This window comes from Ornithorhynchus anatinus, chromosome 10 (assembly GCF_004115215.2).
Source record: "Ornithorhynchus anatinus isolate Pmale09 chromosome 10, mOrnAna1.pri.v4, whole genome shotgun sequence".
Classification (NCBI taxonomy): domain Eukaryota; kingdom Metazoa; phylum Chordata; class Mammalia; order Monotremata; family Ornithorhynchidae; genus Ornithorhynchus; species Ornithorhynchus anatinus.
Window position 1 is genome coordinate 8,653,163 of NC_041737.1, and position 18,772 is coordinate 8,671,934.

The 18,772-nt window shown below is 46.2% G+C and overlaps 1 protein-coding gene across 3 annotated transcripts in view; it reads right to left on the bottom strand.

Annotated features, from left to right (window-relative positions):
• Positions 1–488: 488 nt before the first annotated feature.
• Positions 489–18,772, bottom strand: part of G3BP2 (G3BP stress granule assembly factor 2) — a 32,656-nt gene continuing 14,372 nt past the window's right edge. For 2 of the 3 annotated variants that reach the window (XM_029072781.2, XM_029072782.2), the window contains exons 3-12: positions 17,880–17,961; positions 15,598–15,771; positions 14,909–14,999; positions 11,906–12,008; positions 10,994–11,168; positions 9,754–9,852; positions 5,044–5,146; positions 2,902–3,030; positions 1,820–1,938; positions 489–1,392 (exon numbers count right to left, since the gene is read on the bottom strand). In XM_029072781.2, coding sequence (XP_028928614.1) covers positions 1,117–1,392; positions 1,820–1,938; positions 2,902–3,030; positions 5,044–5,146; positions 9,754–9,852; positions 10,994–11,168; positions 11,906–12,008; positions 14,909–14,999; positions 15,598–15,771; positions 17,880–17,961 — 1,351 coding nt within the window. In that variant the 3' untranslated portion in view covers positions 489–1,116. The remainder of the gene's footprint in view (positions 1,393–1,819; positions 1,939–2,901; positions 3,031–5,043; positions 5,147–9,753; positions 9,853–10,993; positions 11,169–11,905; positions 12,009–14,908; positions 15,000–15,597; positions 15,772–17,879; positions 17,962–18,772) is intronic. The other variant, XM_029072783.1, reaches the window with a different exon arrangement.

The following is an 18,772-nucleotide window of genomic DNA, read 5'->3' on the forward strand; positions in this document are numbered from 1 at the left end:
TTGAAGGCACCATCATGCTTATTACATTACCAGAAAACTAAAATACAGTCAGGACGATTTTCACTGTACACAGCTTAAAGAAGGGAGGGGAGGGGGGAAAAAAGGGAAGAGGAGGAGGAGGAGGAGGAGGAGGAGGAGGAGGAGGAGGAGGAGGAGGAGGAGGAGGAGGAGGAGGAGGAGGAGGAGGAGGAGGAGGAGGAGGAGGAGGAGGAGGAGGAGGAAGAGGAAGAGGAGGAGGAGGAGGAGGAGGAGGAGTGTGTGGAGCAGCCAGCCAGCCATCCCTGTATTGAAGAGGGGCAGGTAGAAAGACCTTAGATATGAGCTACTAAACTGGCCTAAGACCATAATTATGAAGTTTCTGGATCCTGTTATTTAGTTCACAACTAAATGGTTTCCTTCTGGAATCTACTTGTAGTCTTGTTAAAGGTTTTGTGTGTGCACGTGTGGTGGTCGAAGCAGACCGGATGCCCGCGTCACTTCACAGACTATTCCCTATCTGAACAAGATGATGATGATGGATATTTTTTCCCTGCTGCCTCCTTCTGCGGATGTCAATGTGAATGAGTTCGGAGTACCCATTAGTGCATTCTGATGAGTGCGTCACCCGAGGTTTTTTGTTTTGTTTTTTTTTTCTGTCGGTTTTTTGTTATTTTTTTTTGAGCCAAGTGTTCTAAAGGAAAAAAGGCAAGATTCTCCAATTGCACAAATTGCACTACTTGTGTTTCCGACGGTAATAATAGGCAGAAACAGTAACACTTAAACAAAATGTGCAGCAGAGGATTTTGGACTGAAAGGACCTGGATTCGGTTGGGCATGTCCTTTAAGTTCTTTTGTGTTGCGGAGAGTTTAAGATAATGGTCATTTCTCAGTCCTTATTCTCCAAGTCTAGATTTATAAATTAACAATGTGAATCCTGTCGTGAAACTGGGGAAAAGAACGTCCACCTCAATTGAACTGGTAACCAAAGGATGCTTTTCACATCAAAAGAAATGATCAAAAAAAGGCTGTGTCACATTCCAAAGCCAAAAAAAGGAACGAGAATGCAAACACGACGAATAACGGGGCCCCCGCCGAGGGGGGGGGGGGGGGAGTCAGCCGACGGTGGGCGGGGGGGTCTCAGCGCCGTTGTCCCGTGAAACGGCCTTCCATCTGCCCGCTTCCTCTGCCCGAGCCGAGTTTCTGGGCCATGCCGCCTCTCGGGGGTGGACCTCGCCCCTCGCGGTCGCGCATCATCCCGCCGCCGCCGACTAGGCCCCGAGGGCCACCGGGGCCTCGGTCGTTGCGCCGGATGTCCCGGCGCTCGTCCCCGCCGCCTCGGGTCTCTCGCTCCCTCGCGGCTCTCGTCTTCTTCTCCTCGACGTTCAGGCGCACTTCACCGCGGAACATGATCGGCTTTGCGGGGGAGACAAGGGTGGACGGTGGTTAGCGCTCAGTGAACGTTGCCTGGCTTTCGCTCTTCAGGAGAGGAACTGGACCCCGCGGTGACAAAATTAAAAAATAATAAAATCCCAATTTGGGTCTCCCCAGGGTTGGCAGAAGAGGGAGGGGACACAGTGACCCGTCACCCACTTCTAAACCCAGACTGCAGTAAAACAGACTGGTGTGGCACCGTTTTCTCAAAAAAACAAATACACCCGGAAGGCACACTCTCCCGTGCTGCTTTCAACCACAGGAAGGTGTGTTAGCCCGCTAGCCAAGTCTAACCCAGCAGAAGTGGCCAAGTGAACCGATCTCTGTGCCTCAAGACGGTCACGAAGCCCGAGTTCGGCTCTAGCGGTCTGATCTCTACTGCCAGGGACAGTCCACGTTATATACTTACTTTTGCAACTAAGATTCTCTGAACGGGCTCCGAGTCATCAAAAACCACAAAGCCAAAGTTTGGAAGCTTCCCTCCGACTCCCTTAGTATTGATGCGCAGCTCCACCACATTTCCAAAACCTGAGAAGGCAAACGTGTACCACACAGAGCAGTCCGGTTATATATTCAAGCAACTATGTATTATTTTGAAACCACTTTAATCTCTGAAAAATCCTCGCTCTCTTTTGTCTCGAACTCTGAAGCTATCACCAGGGGCCTATAAAACAACATGATTACTCCAAAGAGTTATCTAGAGCAACCACAGGTGGGAAGCAGCACGACCTAGTGGAAAGAGCATGGGCCCGGGAGTCAGAGGACCCCAATTCTCATCCTGACATTGCAACTTGTCTGCTGAGGGTCTTTGGGCAAATCACTTCTCTGTTCCTCAGGTCCCTTATCTGTAACATGAGGATTAAGCCTGTGAACCCTATGTGAGCCCTAAGTTTGCTTAGTTATCCTAATGCATAGTAGGATATCTGGCACCTAAGTAAGCACTGAATATCATTAAAAAAGAAAAAATTAGTGATGACTTTAGCATCAACTTTAGGTAAACTATAAGCCCGGTTAACTAGATCCTTCAGGGGCTTGTCACTGCCAATAACCCGCCTGCTGTCACATTGGGCCCCACGTTCATCCTGGCTCAGCTCTCGGGGCATTGCTTTTTCTCTCTCCCGCTCCTCCACCCGTCAGCTCGGGCCTCGCCACAGGTTAAGGAAAGACTCTATTCTGCTGCTACCCAACAGACACTGCTAATGCGCCCAGACATTTCCAAGAGCTTCTGAGGGGACAAAAAAACAAGAACAAAAATTTTAAAAATCACTGAAGAAACAGGGAGACTTACAAGAGAGAGACTTAGCGCCACGCTAAGTGATTTGGGGAAAAAAAAAAACTGGGGTAACTCTGGTTAGCAGTAAGGAGAAGAGAGGAGAGGCAAAATGTTTAGTTTGGGCAAAGCTGGACTGCCGGGCTAAATTACTCTTAGTATGTTATCTCTTACTCCACCTTTTCATTAATCTTAACTTCAAAATCATTTTTAAGACTTACTCATGAAGAATTCCTTTAGTTCATTCTCGTCAATGTCATGGGGCAAGTTGCCAACGAAGAGTTGGTGACTGTCCGGATAACGAATTATTCGACGGTTTTCGGATTCATTCTGCTCCATATCCCCGCGGCCTATTTATGATCAAGGTGACAAAATACGGCCGAGTTTAGAACACAAGCCCACAAGCTTTTCTCGGTTCCTTACAAAAATTACTTAAAATGTCGTGCCATAAACAGGCAACTGTCTACTTCTCCGCTTCCTGACTAAAACACTGGAGAGAGGAAAAGGGTCAGACACGAGCTTTAATGTTACCAAGACTCCTTGTGAATTACCAAGACCCACCACATTCTCAGACTTAAACACAGGTATAAAGGAATCGATGGCTCGAAGCCCACCCTTCTTTACAGTAGTTTGATTAGGGAGTGAGCCTTTTAAGATCGCCTTTGTCGCTTATCAGCGGCTAGTGACCTTTCCCCTGCCTGGGGAGCGCGATATTTGGTGGTGCTGTGGAAAAGTCACCAAGTGGAAGAGCCGGTTTAAACCCTGAGGACCCGTCGGCACGACTGGGCATCCTTCAACCTGCAGGCCCCCGATCAGTCCTCCCGGACCGAGCCTTTGTGGACTTCCCTTCCCTCGGGGAAGCAAGATTGAAGCTGTCAGCAAAGGAAGCCCATTCCTGGGGATTAGCGTGGCTATCTGCTCTACTAAGCCTCCTGAAAGGTTCCATTCCACTCTGTGGGATAATCATCACAGCTGGAGAGACACCCCATTTGGGGGGGGAGCTGACCTCTAGAGCCTCTTTTCTCCCCCTCCTTTGGTGGAGCAATTCAGAAGAGCTCCAGCCCATGCTGCCGGGCACAATGTACCACTGTCTTCACATACACAGGATGTCGGTCAAAAATGTTAACAGCTTTTCAAAAAGCTCCCGTTTCCTTCCTCCTCCCTGCCTCCCCCGCCGCCACCCCGATTCAGATTTGTGGGTTTTTAAAACAATGCATTCAATCAAAGGTGGTGAGAAAGAAAATTTTGATAGGTCAATTGTGGGGGGGGGGGGGGAAATGTAAGCCCATCTTTTCGTGTCCAATCGTTCCAACGGGACGATTTAAACGGACCGCTCGTACAATAGTCAGTACCTGCTTAGACCCTTCCTTTCAAATGCCTTTCGGCCTCCACCGGGAAAACTCAACTTCCACGGCACCTTACGCTTGAGAAGCGAGCACTTAACATCATCGCAACGACCACACCTCCTAAAAGTACATTTCGATGTCCCCCTCTAGTCTGTAAACTGGTGGTGGGCAGGGAACGGGCCTACTGAGTCTGCTGCACCGTCCTCTCACAAGCGCTTAGGACAGTGTTTTGCACATGCAATGCGCTCAATACCGATGACGATCTCGAAATCCTAAATGGCAGAACAGGGCTAGGGCCAGGCAAGAACCTAATTCAGATAGTCCCTGTCTGCATTCCTTTCTCCCTCATTCTCTTCCCGCTTCCCCCCTCCACTTATTTCCTTATTTAATTTGGGTCTGAACCCTCCCGAGCTGAGCTCTGTGAAACGGAAGTAAGGGCCGTAACGGAGCTACCTTGCCGAGCCTGCCGACCTGGGCCTGGGATCGCACGGCTGAGCCCCGGCAGCCACAGAACGACGAGTCGGTAGCCCCCAAAAGATCCCTACCTAGGATCTCAACTAGCAGGCGTACCTTGCCGACGACCCTCCCTTCAGTTGTGGAAGGACAATGGGGAAAAGAGTCAGGCCGTCGGCGGCTAGGTTTGAACATCTCATTTGCAGAGACTATCCAGATGACAGTGTAACCGTCACCTAAAGCCTTCACTCCCTGTGCGTTCTAGCGGCTGTCCAGTTAATATTTCCGGTTGTTTGAAAAGACCCTTTAGTCCACAATTTTCTACCCTGTTGAAGGGCACCACGCTAACAAGACAAAGACGGGAGCTGGCTGACCAGTCAAGCATTAAGCTCGTCCATCCAACTCTGAAGAAATCCCAATCGATACCTGACACCGGGAAAAGGTTCTCATCGTGGGCGGGAAATGTGTCTATTAACTCTACTGTATTATCCTTTCCCAGATGCTTAGTACAGTGCTCTGGACACAAGTGCTTGATAAATACCACCGACCGGACGGACGGTTTACCTGGCCGAGGCCCCCTTTGGGGGAACCCAGGTCGTTCCCTTGGACGCTGTTCACGCACCCGAGGGGGCTGAGACTGAACTTCAGGTTTCGTTTCAACTCTTGGCTGAAAGAGGAAGAAAAAGGCCATCAGATATCATCCCAGTCAGAAAGAAGGCGCCAAAACCACAATTCCATACAATTCACGGGCATGCACAAAATTTTTAGAGTCTAATATAAATCGTGACCTAGTTATGTGAAAAAGGAATTGCTTCAAAGTGATCTGTACCAATCTAGGACTGTAGGGGTTGGCTTTTTCCATTCTGTTCCAAACAAGTCGAACTTACAATAAGTAGCCGGGTCTATCTATTCTGCAGAACAAAGAATTAGAAGGGAGGATTTGGGGCAGGATCCCTAACGGAAATTACTATCTGGCTAAGAAGTCTCTGAGGAGAACTGCTTCCTAAAGCACAAAGGGCTCCCATGTCGGTGCACAAGAATGGAGAGAAATCAAAGTTGGAGGAAATACTCATTAACTGTATCGATTTTGACTTTTAAGAATTAGCTACCAGTTGAGAGAAACCCCCGAAGACTTCTCTTTTTCAACTGTGAATCACCCTAACAGATTAACAGCCACACAATATAGAAGTAAAATTGGAACTGCAATTGAAGTATTCAAGCAAAAAGGGAAAAAAAAAAAAAACCAAATATACCACACGGCCGCCGTCGCTAATGGCTAAGCTCCCTGCCGGTTGCTGCATAAATCACGTGCAACGTCCAGGTGCCGCTTTCAGGTACTGGGTACCCAAAATGCTACCAACTAAAGAAACGCTGCACTGAAAACCATTTAGCCTCAAATCCACCTAATTATAGGGGAACTCTTGATAGAATAAGAACTTTGTTTCAACAAGTGGAAACAATGGCCTTGGCAAAATGACCGTCAGAAGCGAAAGAGAAGCACTATTACAGTCAGAGTCGTCTCCAAGACTACCTCAACCTGTAAGGGTCTGGGTTTGTTTGCTTTAATCTGTATGTGACCTCGAAGAACTGGTTTGTGAAGAGCAACAGAAACCCAGCTGAAATGCCTTCCCCCCATCTTCCATCTCCCTTGCCACCCTCTTCCAGGGGAGAGTGAGGAGGGGCACGGGGGAGCAAGAATCAGAAATGGGTGTGGTGTCCCTCCTTCCCCTCAGGGCTCTTTCCTGAGGTTCCTTGGAGGGAGAGGTGAGAAAACAAACCGGGATTCCTTGGAGGTGGTGCCTGGTTCAAGCAATCACATTTCCCTACGGCCGTGGGACGTTAGGACAGGGTCTCAAAGTCCCCAGGGAAATGGGAGAAAGGGAGCGTGCAAAGGTTGAAGTATGAGCCAACTAAAAATCCCAATTTATGTGTGTGCTTGGCTGGGTTCTTACGTGTACCTACCAACAGGTGTTGTTACAGAGAGTAAGCGATTTGATGTGGGTTTTTTCTCGGGGGGGGGGGTTGGCTTTTATGAGTAGCTACATCCCACCTATAAAAGTACTTGCTTCTCTAGCTCAATATAAGCAATTTAATCATTCAGGCCCCAAAAGAGCTTCCACAAGAATTCAAAACTAATGAATACCCTCTGCTGCTATCAAGTGCCCCAAAAGATGCCCACTGTTATTAAGTTAAACCAAGCGCTTCACAGATGTGAGCAACTGATGACCTGTGAATTCCAAAGTCCCTCCCAGACACTGTAATCACCTGAGTGGGTGTCTGTCTAAAACACGATACACCTATCTTTTAAATTAAGGATCTTTTTAACTTTACGGGGAATATATTTTTTAAATTTCCAAATTTCAGAAGTCATCTTACATTAGTGTTTTTTAAAATGTAAATCTTTCTCTTAGGATGGGAAAGAGGAGCTTCCAGCTCTTGCCTTATCCAATTCTTTTAGTTCAGAGCTGGACACCAAAGTGAATACAATCTCTTGAGAATTGGGGAGGAAGCCTACATTTCAGGTGCTAAAAAGCAAAGGGAGTTCTACAACTCTTCTCTCCAAACAAATCATTTCCTATCACTGGGGCTTTTAATACAAACTGAAGATGGACAGGAGAAAAATTCTTCCAGTTATCCAATATTCTCTATTGTTCAGGAGTGACCAGCACTTTTTATTCTGGCAAAAGGGGCTTCTGGGTCCAACCTCAGTATATAGGAGAATTGGGAAACAAGGAAAGGAATCCATATGTCTGGGCTACTGAAGGAGAGTTCTAACCGGCCACATAGCCTACTAGACACAGGCACGGCTCCCAGAAGAAAGATTTCCGAAAAAAAAGGGGGGGGGGGGGGGAGACCAGAATGTCACATCATTCTATGGCATGCACCCAGACATCGAGTCCTGGGTCTAAGTTCAGAGGCCACGATTAGAAAAAACAGATCTTTACGACGGTTCCATGATTTATTAACAAAAAACCCAACAACAAAAACTGGAAACACTAAAGCTATGTGGTTCCTACAGGATGGACACCTGTTTGAAGAAATTTAAATGAAGGCATTGGGCATTGACAGCCCAAGTGAAGAGAGGTCATTACTTAAAGGGCTACTCCATGTGAACTCAAAAACAGAAGGAAAGGACTGCCGGCTAGTTACAGCTTCCTCAAGGCACGTGCATTAACACAAACACACACCAAGGGCCTGGCAGACAAGCCAATCCCCAAGAAACCTTATATGTACGGCAGGACGGCTTACGGTTCACTCAGAGCATTTGCCATGAACAGCCTGTCCTGGGGTCTTATGTTAACATCTGAAAGAAGCGGGGATAAGAAGCTGAAAGCTTGAATTTCAAAAGGAGGCTTGCTGTGAAAAAAAAAGATCTCTGTGTTGGCGGTAACTCGACTATTACTAGGGAAGTAGCATACACCCCCCCGAACCCTCGAAATCTTGGGAATCTGATCCTCATCCCAGATAGCTTACTGTTTCTATAATGCACTGCTTTGGGCCTACTAACTGGAGACCCTTTCAGTTGCTAGAGACTCCAAAGTTGAATGGGCTGGTTCTCCTCACTGCTTAAACCAACAGGAACCCACTGCAATTCGATATAGCAGACCCAGAAAATTCTGCCCAGACCTCTCTGAAAACCAAAACACTTCGAAACCCACAGAACAGCAGGCCCAGGTTCTCTGTCTGTCGTGGCGTAGGCAACCCCCGGGGAGGCACAGAACCTCGGAGAAGACGGGACTCTTGTCTTGGAAGCAGCGGCACGTGGGTAGGAGAGGTGCCTCTCTTTAGCATTTGGGCATCTGCTCTGTGGGACCTAAACTAGGGTTCTGGGCATTGAAATGGCAGCACCCAGAGTGGCTGGGCAACCCAGCGTTAGCTACCACCTGGGTTTCGAGAGCAGTGGTCCCAACTGGGCAGAGGAAGCAGTTCGCAGTGCAGTTTGTTCAACTCATGAGCCAAACACGATGACCATTCACTATGTTCACAAAGAGAAGACCAACTCTCTCTCTTTTTTTTTTTTACTTCAGAGGCCTAGACTGATTAGAGTTTATGTTTCCTTGAGAGGCCCAGAACTACGTACTTGAATGTCAGGATGCCTTAAATAAGAGGAGAAAAAAAGTCTTTGTAAAACCAAGCTTCACCACAAACAACTTAAGCAATGGTAAAGAGAACTAAACCACTATTTCTTCCTAAATACGACCGGTTAAAGATCCAACGCACGGCTAGTTCTAACAGGACATCTATGCATCCGTGGGGGATCGACCGTGTCAGAGGCACCTTAGGAGGCCTTCAAAACAGACTGGAAAAAACTAAGAAAGAGAGCTGGTGGGGTTGGGTGGGGCGGGAAGAGAAAGAAGCCCCTCGTTTTTCAAAATCGCTCGTTTTTCCTACATTTTTGATGTTGAAGATCAATTCCCCAGAAGGAGCAGATCCGACGGGTAGGGCTCGAGAAACGCAGGCTTACTTCAGAAGACAAAATGAACCCATTGGAAGCTCTCCTTGCCGAAGGCATTGGTTTGGGTTTGGTGATGCCTGCCTGCTCTCAACAGAGACTTCCAGATGCAATCCTCTCAACGTCCATTTTCCACACAAGTAGAAGGTATTGGATTTGCCTGGCTACTCTGGCTACAGGCTCTATTCCCTTGAAATGGGGACCAGCAGGGCCGAAACGAGGCGGGAAGAAGGCATTATCTCGACTGAGCTGCTTACTTCAGTTGACCACTACAGTCGTAAGTTGGTACAGGCTTCAGTAAGAGACAGCAAACCCTCAGAGACGGGTAAATTAAGTACGGTGTACAGTTCGGACGAACTATTTCAGGTCTTTTCAAAGGCGTCAAAGTCCCCCTGGGGAGGAAGAGGACGAAAGACCCCGGAATCTTCCTCGTGAAAGACAAAGAGAAAAATCTGAAATTTAACTGCAGAGTAAAACACGCTCCAAAATCTTCCTGGGCCGAATTATTCCTTGTATTTTCCAAGAGGCACTTAATCACAAATCAACCTAAGAGTGGTATTTCCTGAGCGCTTTTAGCGTGCAGAGCATTACGGTGAGCGCTCGCTAGGCCAGGAGACCCGGTCCTCCACATAAAACCCCCACAGCTCTGTAGGGGATTAACAGAGTGAGAGATGCGACATTGAAAACGAGTGCATTCACATTCAAAACGGAATCTGCGGCTGTTAAGCTTAAGTCACGACAATTCCTGATTTGACTTGCAGAGAAGTAAGCAATTGGCAATGTAACAAGGATACAATCCAATGTGTTCACAGATGGGTTACCTGTGAGACTGGAGCTTTAACATGGGGTGGAATTCCAGAGGAAGAAACAGTACCACTAGGAGGCAGGTTTTTACTGGTCACTGAAGCCCAGGAGAAAGCCTGCAGGAAATGCAACAAACCTAGGCTACTAATCATGGAAAAACCACCGACATACCCTACGGGGAAACTCAACCTCCAAATCAAATCCCTTCCGTTCGTTTCTCAACTAGTACGTGCTCTCTGAAGGAGGATTACAAAATTTAACACACGCACGAAACATAGAGCCTGTCTTTCAAAAACGTCTTCCTTTCGGTCCGCTCGCCTAGTTGTGGAGAAGGCCAAAAACGTTCAGATATGCTAGGTTGCAAAACCCCAACCGTTCCCATACACTAGTGCTTCCAAAGAGAGGAGGGATAAATTGAACCGCCACCCGGGGTAAACAGAACCGCCACCCAACCTGAAAACTTTTGATCCCAACGAAAGTGAAGCCGGAAATTTCAGAGACAGAGAAGGGGGGGGGGGGGAATTAGAGAAAAGGAGAGGGGCGATTGGCGGGATAAAAGGGTTCTTACGAAATCCTCCCCCGCCCCCCCACCTCGCTAGAGGTACCTCTCCCTCACCAGCCCATCACTTAGGATCTAGCAAGGCCCTCAAACGTTTTCTCTCCCCTTGGGGACCAATACGGAATGGAAAATTCCCACTCGAGCAAGGAGTTTAAATCTCTCGGCTGAATTATTGATGAGATTTGCCGAACATGAAAAATCTTCATGTCAGTTTGAAAAACTCCTAACCCACAGTAATAGCTGACCTAGAGGAGTAAAAGGCAAAAGGCCCTGTAGTTCATCAGACACACACACCCCTAGGGCAATTTAAGGACCCAGGGTGTCAAATTTACACCTGCGATGGGAGTGCGGAGCCCCAGAATGAAGCCAATTGGCATACTTTTCTTTAAGGCACACTTTTCGGAGGGTAGGGAGGGCAATACAAACTGGGGTAGGAGTATAATTACGAGTGAGCGTCAATCTTAAGAATGCCACACTCATGTTCGGGGATTGCCATGAACACCTACTTTCAGCGACAATAAAACCCTCCCCGGAGCCCCCTCATAGGTATATTCCACTAAGGATTTTCAACCACCACTGGTCTGCAACCCCGGAAAACAAAAACAACACCCCATCCAAGCCACGTGAACTGAATTCAATAGGACACTGCAGCAACAGTACATTGGTGGGCATTATTTCACATCGGTTTTGAATCTAACCTTGGGTGGTTCTTGGGGTAGAGAAACTGGTTCTGACGGAGGCGGAGAAGGAGACTTCTCCTCGAGCTCTTCTAAATTCTTTTCCTCCACTTCAGGTTTTGACTCCTCGGGCTTTGTTTCCGACTCCGGTTCGGGCTCGTGAGAAGATTCTTCCAACGGCTCCTCTATTCCATTACTGTGACAAAATATTTTATTCATTCTACAGTGTCCGAGATAAGTCTTCCGTCTTAAATTACAAATGAAACCCTAGGCATTCAATTCCAAAAGCGGATTCACCACGTGCTATGTTGCAATACAAAAGTGACGACACACAGACCGCGACACTGCCGAGGAAAAAAAAAGCCCACCAGCTGAAACGATGAATTCGGGCAGTACTTAAAAACAGAGCAGAGACTTTAGTACATCAACTAAACCCGCTAGAAAAGATTTTTCTGGAGAAGCACAGAGTTTATTGGAGAAAACTATACTAACCATTTAGTCCAGAGTTTTTCATCAAAATCCCTTTAAAACGAATATCATTCTTTTACAAAAAACATTGTTTATTCACTCTGATTGAAGCAGTTTTTTCCTCAGAACTCCAATTTCCCTCAAGTCATTTCGGTAATGCAGCGGTTAACTACCCTTTCTCCCCCTATCTACTACCTTCTACATGTGTTCCTTTCACCATGAGGCTTCTTGACTTCTTCAAGGTCAGTCTTACAAATAGAAAGTAGTATGTGGGCTGGGGTTTTGTCTGTTTGATTTGGTGGTTTGTTTTTTGTTTCTTGGGGGGTATTTTTTGAGAGGCAGGGCTCGGCCTAGACCACTGCCGTTCCTCCGACAATCTGCCCTTACTGACTATTCCCCAAAACACTTTTAGGCAGTAGTCCGCATCAAGTTAAACTCCGACATTATCACTGAAACTCTTCTTACGTCACGGGGTGAGTCTCATAGTAAGTACTGCTTGCATTTTCTTGCACAGGCTCTGGAGATGGCTGCCTTTCTTCCTGTTCTTCTTCCACTTCCTCTTCTGATTCTGAGAGAGAAGAAACAAGCAAAATCTTTTCAGGAGGTATCACACCAATACTCAGCTACAGAGGATATGTAGAAGCTGAAGGTGAGACTCAAGTTTTAAGGAGGCTCTTGCAAAGTCATTCAACTACCCCCTCTCAATCCCGCCCCCTAAATTGAGTGGAAAAGAGCAGGAAGGTAAGTGGCACGATAACCTGTTCTCTTCTGCGGTAGACCTAGTTGATGAGCGTTTCCATTCCCTTCTCCCCACTTAAACTCTTAGATTGTCAGCCCAACGAGCCACTACTTTCTCCCAGCCCTTGATACGGAATTCTGCACCCAGGAAGCACTCAATAAATACTATTACCTAGCTGGCTTGAGTAGGAGGGAAGGAGGAGACAAGAAAAGGATGAAGGGATGGGACTTGAAATCACACTTCAATTCAATGAAATAAACGTGGCACAGCGCGCTATAGAGAGCTCAAATACTATAAACACCTTTTTCTTATTCCAAAAGGGAAGTCAGTCTGCTCTGCAACCTTGGGAAAGTCACTTAACTTCTCTGTGCCTCCATTACTCATCTGTAAATTGTTGATTTAGACCGACCCCTCCACGTGGGACATGAACTATATCCAACTTCATTATCTTATCTACCCCGGTGCTTAGTACAGTGTCTGGCACACAGTAAGCACTTCAATAAAGGTACCCCACTACAGAAGCCTCCTGAAAGGACTTTAAAAAAAATCCACCAGATTAAATACTCAAAGTCCTAGCCACATTTCAGCGTCATAGGACAGTACATCTAATGAAAGAGTGCAGTCTTGGTGGCGTGAGGGGGTCGAGAACCTTAATGTCAAGTAGAGGGTGGTGGAAAGGAAACCAAGGCACGACAGACACATATGACCCAATCAAGGTGTCTGAGTGATAGGTGGAGGAGACCATGGGGTCCAGGGTTGGCCTTCTAAGATGGGGAGAGGGGACCTAAGCATGTTTGAAGGAAGAAGGGAAGGAATTATGAGAATTAAAGGTTGAAAACAGCAGTGTGGGATGGGAAAAGTGTGAGAGGGGATATGTTCTCAGGTGCGGGTAGAGAAAATGGATTTAGAAAGCAGATGGTGACCTTCAGAGAAACAGCTGGAAAGTAAGAGAAGGATGAAGAAGCTGTAGTAGACTGATGAGGAGGTGAAGACTGGTTGAGCTGGAATTAGAACCCAGGTCCTCTGACTCCCAGGCCTGTTCTCCTTCCACTAGATCACTCTGCCTCCCACTTGATGGCTACATTTATAACAACAAAGTAGCTGATGAGGTCAGTAGGGGGTTAGAGAAGGAGCCAGAGGGAGGGCTGGAGGCTTCAGGAAAAATTTCAACGTTTGGAAGAGTTAGGAGGCAGGGGAGGCACGTCAGTTACTGTAAGCTCACGGTGGGTAGGGACCCTGTCTACCAAATCTGTTACACCGTACTCTCCCCGCACGCAGTAAGTGCTCAATAAATACCACTGACTGAGAGAGTGAGGAAGGATGAGCAGAGCTGTTAAGAGGAAGGCAGAACTAAATTCTAACAGGGCCAGGCGAATCTGGAGTGGCAGAAGTGGGACTGGTGCCTAGATCTGTGCCAGCTACAGGAGCAGAGAAAGGCTGTGGCAAGGCCCAGATCTGGGGGTTGAGACTGTAGAGAGATCAGGGTTGAGAGAATGAGCTTTTGCACCCAGGAGTGGAAGGGCTGAAAGACAATCACAGGGGGTGGGGGAGCAGGATAGCTGAGATAGGTGGAATGAGCCCAGAGTTACACAGGTCACAGAGCGGGGTGACACAAAGAGAGGGGAAAAGAGTGCGGTCGGAAACTGCAAATCAGAGTCCGTGAGGTTACAGATGAGGCATCGTTTCAAAATGATCCTATCTAGCACGCGTCCACGCTGGGGAGTGGTTGAGGTGAGGTGAAGCAAGAGATCAGCTGGGGTCGAGAAGCGACAGGAAGCAGAGGGCTGGCCAGCTAGAGGCGGTTTAAGTCCCGAGAGCAGGAGGGTGAGAAGAGGGTGGAAATCGGTAAGACCAGCCGAGGTGGGATCGGGAGGGCCGTATTACGACGGCTGGTAGCTAGGGGAGGCCGGGGAGGGGAAGAAATGGGAACGAGAGAGTGATAGAGAAAGCAGTTTGGGGGGGTGAGGCAGGTTCCTCCCCACTCTCCCCATGAGACTGGGAGACTGAGTGAAGATGGAGCCGCCCCAGCCCCAACCTCAAAGGCGAGAGAGTGGCAGGGGAGACAGTGTCATCAGGCTACAGACAAGCCTCGCCACAGCATTTAGTGAAAACATAGGGTATGGAAGAACTGAATATATATAGTGTGTTTGTGTATATATATACACACATATGTGTATGTATATATATAAATTCACCGAAAGTATCTGCAGATGTAGCCTAGAAACCTCATCATTATGAGAAGCAGTGGGGCCTAGTGGAAAGAGCCTGGGCCTCAAAGTCAGAAGACCTGGATTCTAATCCCAGCACTGCCAAATGGTTGCTGTGTGACCTCGGACAAGTGGCTTACATTTCTCTGGGCCTCAGTTCTCTCCAGTGTAAAAATGGGAATTAAATCCTACCCTCTCCTACTCAGACTGTGATGCCCAAATGGGATAGATAGAGACTGTGTCCAACCCAACTTCAATAAATACTGTTGAATGAATACTGAATGAACTTCTATCTACTCCAGCACACAGAACAATCCTTAACACTTAGTAAGCGCTTAATATGATGATAATAGAGATTCATTACTAAGCCTTACGTATTTAATATTTCCTGAGTACATATTAGCATTTATTGAGTGTCCATCTGGTGCAGTGTACTGTACTCTGCTCATGGGAGGTACAGAATATAGACGTGACATTTTCTGCCCATAAGGAGCTGGTACCTTAGATTTCAAGTGCCCTCACCTTCATCAAGCTCAGCTTCAGAATCACCAAATACATCATCCTCGTAACGGAACATGTCATTGTGAACATAGAATTTATTTGGAACAGACCCCTACAATAAAGAAAGGTTTTCTCAGATATTGCAGCAACATCTACAAGGCTGATAAACAGTACATTCGATTAGGACGAGCATTTTGGATTTTGAAGCCCTATTTCACTCAGGCACATTTTAGGGTCAGTGAAGAGTCTGAAAAATAGCTGAATATCCAAGAGAAACTCGATTACAGAGCTTCTCCCTCGCCTCAGTCTGTCGATCATTTAAGCAAAGACTAGGCAAGAAAACTACCAAAACGGCTCACTGAAATTAGAGCAGCGTTAAGAAATACCAGTCATCAAGGTGGTAAGGGGGTCCTAAGGGTTAAAGGTGAACTGATTTTAAGGTAAAAGGCTTTTATGAAAATGCAGTTTCTCCACTGCCTGATTTTCTGGAATCTTGGAGTAAGTCTGCTCAAACACACCTAAGTTTTCAGCTTTCACTTACCAAGAGCCATAAGGGCAAAAATATTGTTCCCAGAAGTCGATGCCACATTAGCGTTTCAAAGTCAGAGTCATGAACGTTCTCAATTAAATACTCTTTCGGTATGCTCCGCTCCAGCAGAGTCACAATCATTTGAAACGTTAAGAACACAAAACATTCCAAAGTTTCTTACCTCAGGAGCCAAGACAAAGGTTTGCATAAATTTCCTCACTGGCTGCCCGTTGTTTGACAACAAACCCATGACCTGGACAACAACTCCATCGCTCAAGGTTGCATGAGCATCTACATGGCGAATTTTGGTACGGCATTCACTAAACTGCAGAGACATGACTTTCTTATGAATATCCTAAAAAGAAAAGAGGCAGGGCCTTGTTACCGTGATATTTTGCAACTCGGTGATCTTTTGCCAAAAAAAAAAAAAAAAAAAAACCACAAACAAAAAAAAAACAGAACAAGAGTTTCTAGAGAGCCAGCTCCACACCTGAATGATTTCAAACAAAAGAGCCTTGACTATCAGGGAGGACTGCCCACGAAAGGTTGAGGAGGAAAATATTCGGTAAATCAAAAGCCCAGTATTTGTTTAGTTAAGTCATTCTCCAAGAAGCCCGCACGTTGCAGGGGAGGGAAGATAAATTATTTTGGATTTCAGCCCCCCCGCATCTTGGTTAATCTTGATTACTCCCCAATTCACTCTCCCTTCAGTGTGCTTTGCTCTAGACTCTACCTACCTCCGACCCATTGCTCCTATAACTATCTCCCCTTCTAAATGGCCAACCACAGATCCCCCTGACAGGTAGAGCCCCCTAAAAATGCCATCTCCCCCAGAAAGCATTCCCCAATGAACTCAATCCCTCCACCCTCAAGTCATGCCACCCCAACGTTCTTAGCACTTGCGTACTGAGCAATCAATTTATCTATCTTCTGGCTCTCACTAAGTGCGAACAATCTGTGACTGCTCATCTTTCCACTTAGAATTACTACTGTATTTGTGAAGTACTGACTACGCATCAAACACTGCTCTAAACCCTGAGGTTAACTGGAATAGACCAAGTCCCTGTCCCAAATGGGGGCTCACAGTCTAAGTACAAGGGAGAACATTTTATAAGTGGGGAACCTGAGGCAGAGAAGCCAAAGTGACTTGGCCAAGCTCGATGATTGGTCAATCAAGTGATTGCCAGCAGGCAACTGGCAGGGCTGGGGTTAGAACTGTACATTCCAAGCGCTTAGTACAGTGCTGTGCACAAAGTAAGCGCTCAATAAATACTATTGCATGAATGAACCCAGATCCTCTGCCTTCCAGACCCATGCTATTTTCACTAGGTCAGGCTGCTGCTCACTCCTTGAAGACAGGGATCCTGACCTTTACCACTATATTGCTCTGGCTCAAGCTTTTAGCTCAGTGCTCGGCAGAGTGTAGGTGCTTAATAGAATTGATGAAATCTCCCCTTAAATCTCCCCCCAAATGCAAGTATCTTAGTACAGAGCTCTTCATGTGGTAAGTAATCAATACATACCACTGATGGACTGGACTATTCATAGAAGCAGTAGGGAATTTGGAAGAGTTGGTTGGAATATCCCCTTGCTCTCCACCATCAGTTCTCAAATGTCAATTTTGCTAGTCAGCCCTCTCAGAAACATATCTGTTCACATTAGAGAATGACTACCATGCTTAAAGACAGCTATTAACCTTTATGTATAATAAACAAAAGAGCATTTGATAGTCATTTAAATATGAATGTTAACCTGAAACAATCCATTTAGGATAGAAAACATATAGGACGGTAGGCATTAAGGGTTTCAAATGTAAAAGGAAGTTCACCCAACAGCTGGAACAGACTTGAGGACACTCTCGAATTCAACAGGAGAAGCAGCGTGGCCTAACGGAAAGAGCCCGGGCCTGGAAACCACAGGACCTGGGTTCTAATCCTGGCTCCACCATGTATCTGCAGCGTGACTCCGGGTGTGTCACTTCACTTTCCTGTGCCTCAGTTCTCTCATCGGCAAAAGAGGGATTCAATATCTGTTCTCTTCTCTATTTAAATCGTGAGCCCCATGTGGGACCTGATTATCTTGCCTCTTTCCCAGCATTTAGTAAGTTCTTGGCACATCATACATGTTTAACAAATACCATAATCATCATTATTTTATTATTAATAGTAACAGCATTCTAAATTTTATGGAAGGTTGCAAATTTTAGACTGAAAACCTTTTCATAAAGCACTTTTAAGAGTATACGGTATTTTGTGAAATTGCACACCTGGGAACACTTCCAAAAGCTAACCGCACAGCTTCCCTGTCTACCTGCATTTGATACCTGAAAAAAAGATATGGTAATTTTCACAATTACTATGCACGGATCTAAATATGCGAGTAAGAAAGTCTTCCAGAGCATGTTTCCTAACTACTATTCCCAACACTAAAAAGCCCAAGAAAAACGGTGGCTCATTTACGAACATTTTGGCCATAAACAGCTTCCTGGGGCTTCCCGCTGGCATCCAGTCCACCATGAACGTAGGAGGAATTCCTGCCATAAAACCTGCAAAGACAGTGAAAATGAATGGTCAGAGAAAGTATATTTGTTTGGTTTTAGAGAAGTCACTGGCTCGATGGGCAAGCTGCTTAATGAAAGCCGGTAAACCCTGCAGTGAACCTTGGCCCTGTTTACACATGCCAACCAAACAACTGTTCGACTCATGGGAGAAACTTTAGTGCTGAAGAAATAATTGCATTATCAGATCAGGAGGAAAAAAACAAGGCTCAAAATATTTTGATGGCAGAATTACTAATTGCTCTATATATCCACGTGAATGAGGGATTAAGTTGGGAGTCGCTGACTCCACAAAATAAAAATACAGAGAGGGGAAGAGGGAGGGTATGAATCGAAGAGAACCTTCAAATTGCATTCAAATAATGTTACCTAACTTTAAAATCACATGAGACAACTTCCAATAACAGTAATCAGCAGCACTTGCCTATAGAGAGCAGCTACAGTGCTATATATGGTACCCTAGCACAAGTCACTAGTTTTTATAAATTGAAAACCACAAAAATCCGACTCTCCATTATGTTCAAGTTTTCTGGATCTTCCACGGCAAAGGCAATAATCTCAATGAATTTAAATGGCTTCACTGGTAGTGACCAGCATAGAGTTTCTGCCAACAAGAGGGTCTCACAAAGGATTTCAAAAACATCAGCTGCAATAAAGTTATGAGTGCTTATCGATGTGCATTTCACTGTCGGGGATAAACTGTAGAATATTCTGACCCTTTGGCCAAAACCAAACTATTTCTTCCCTTCACCCACCATTTCAGGGAAAAAACTAACTGACTACCCTGTTCTCCCCACTG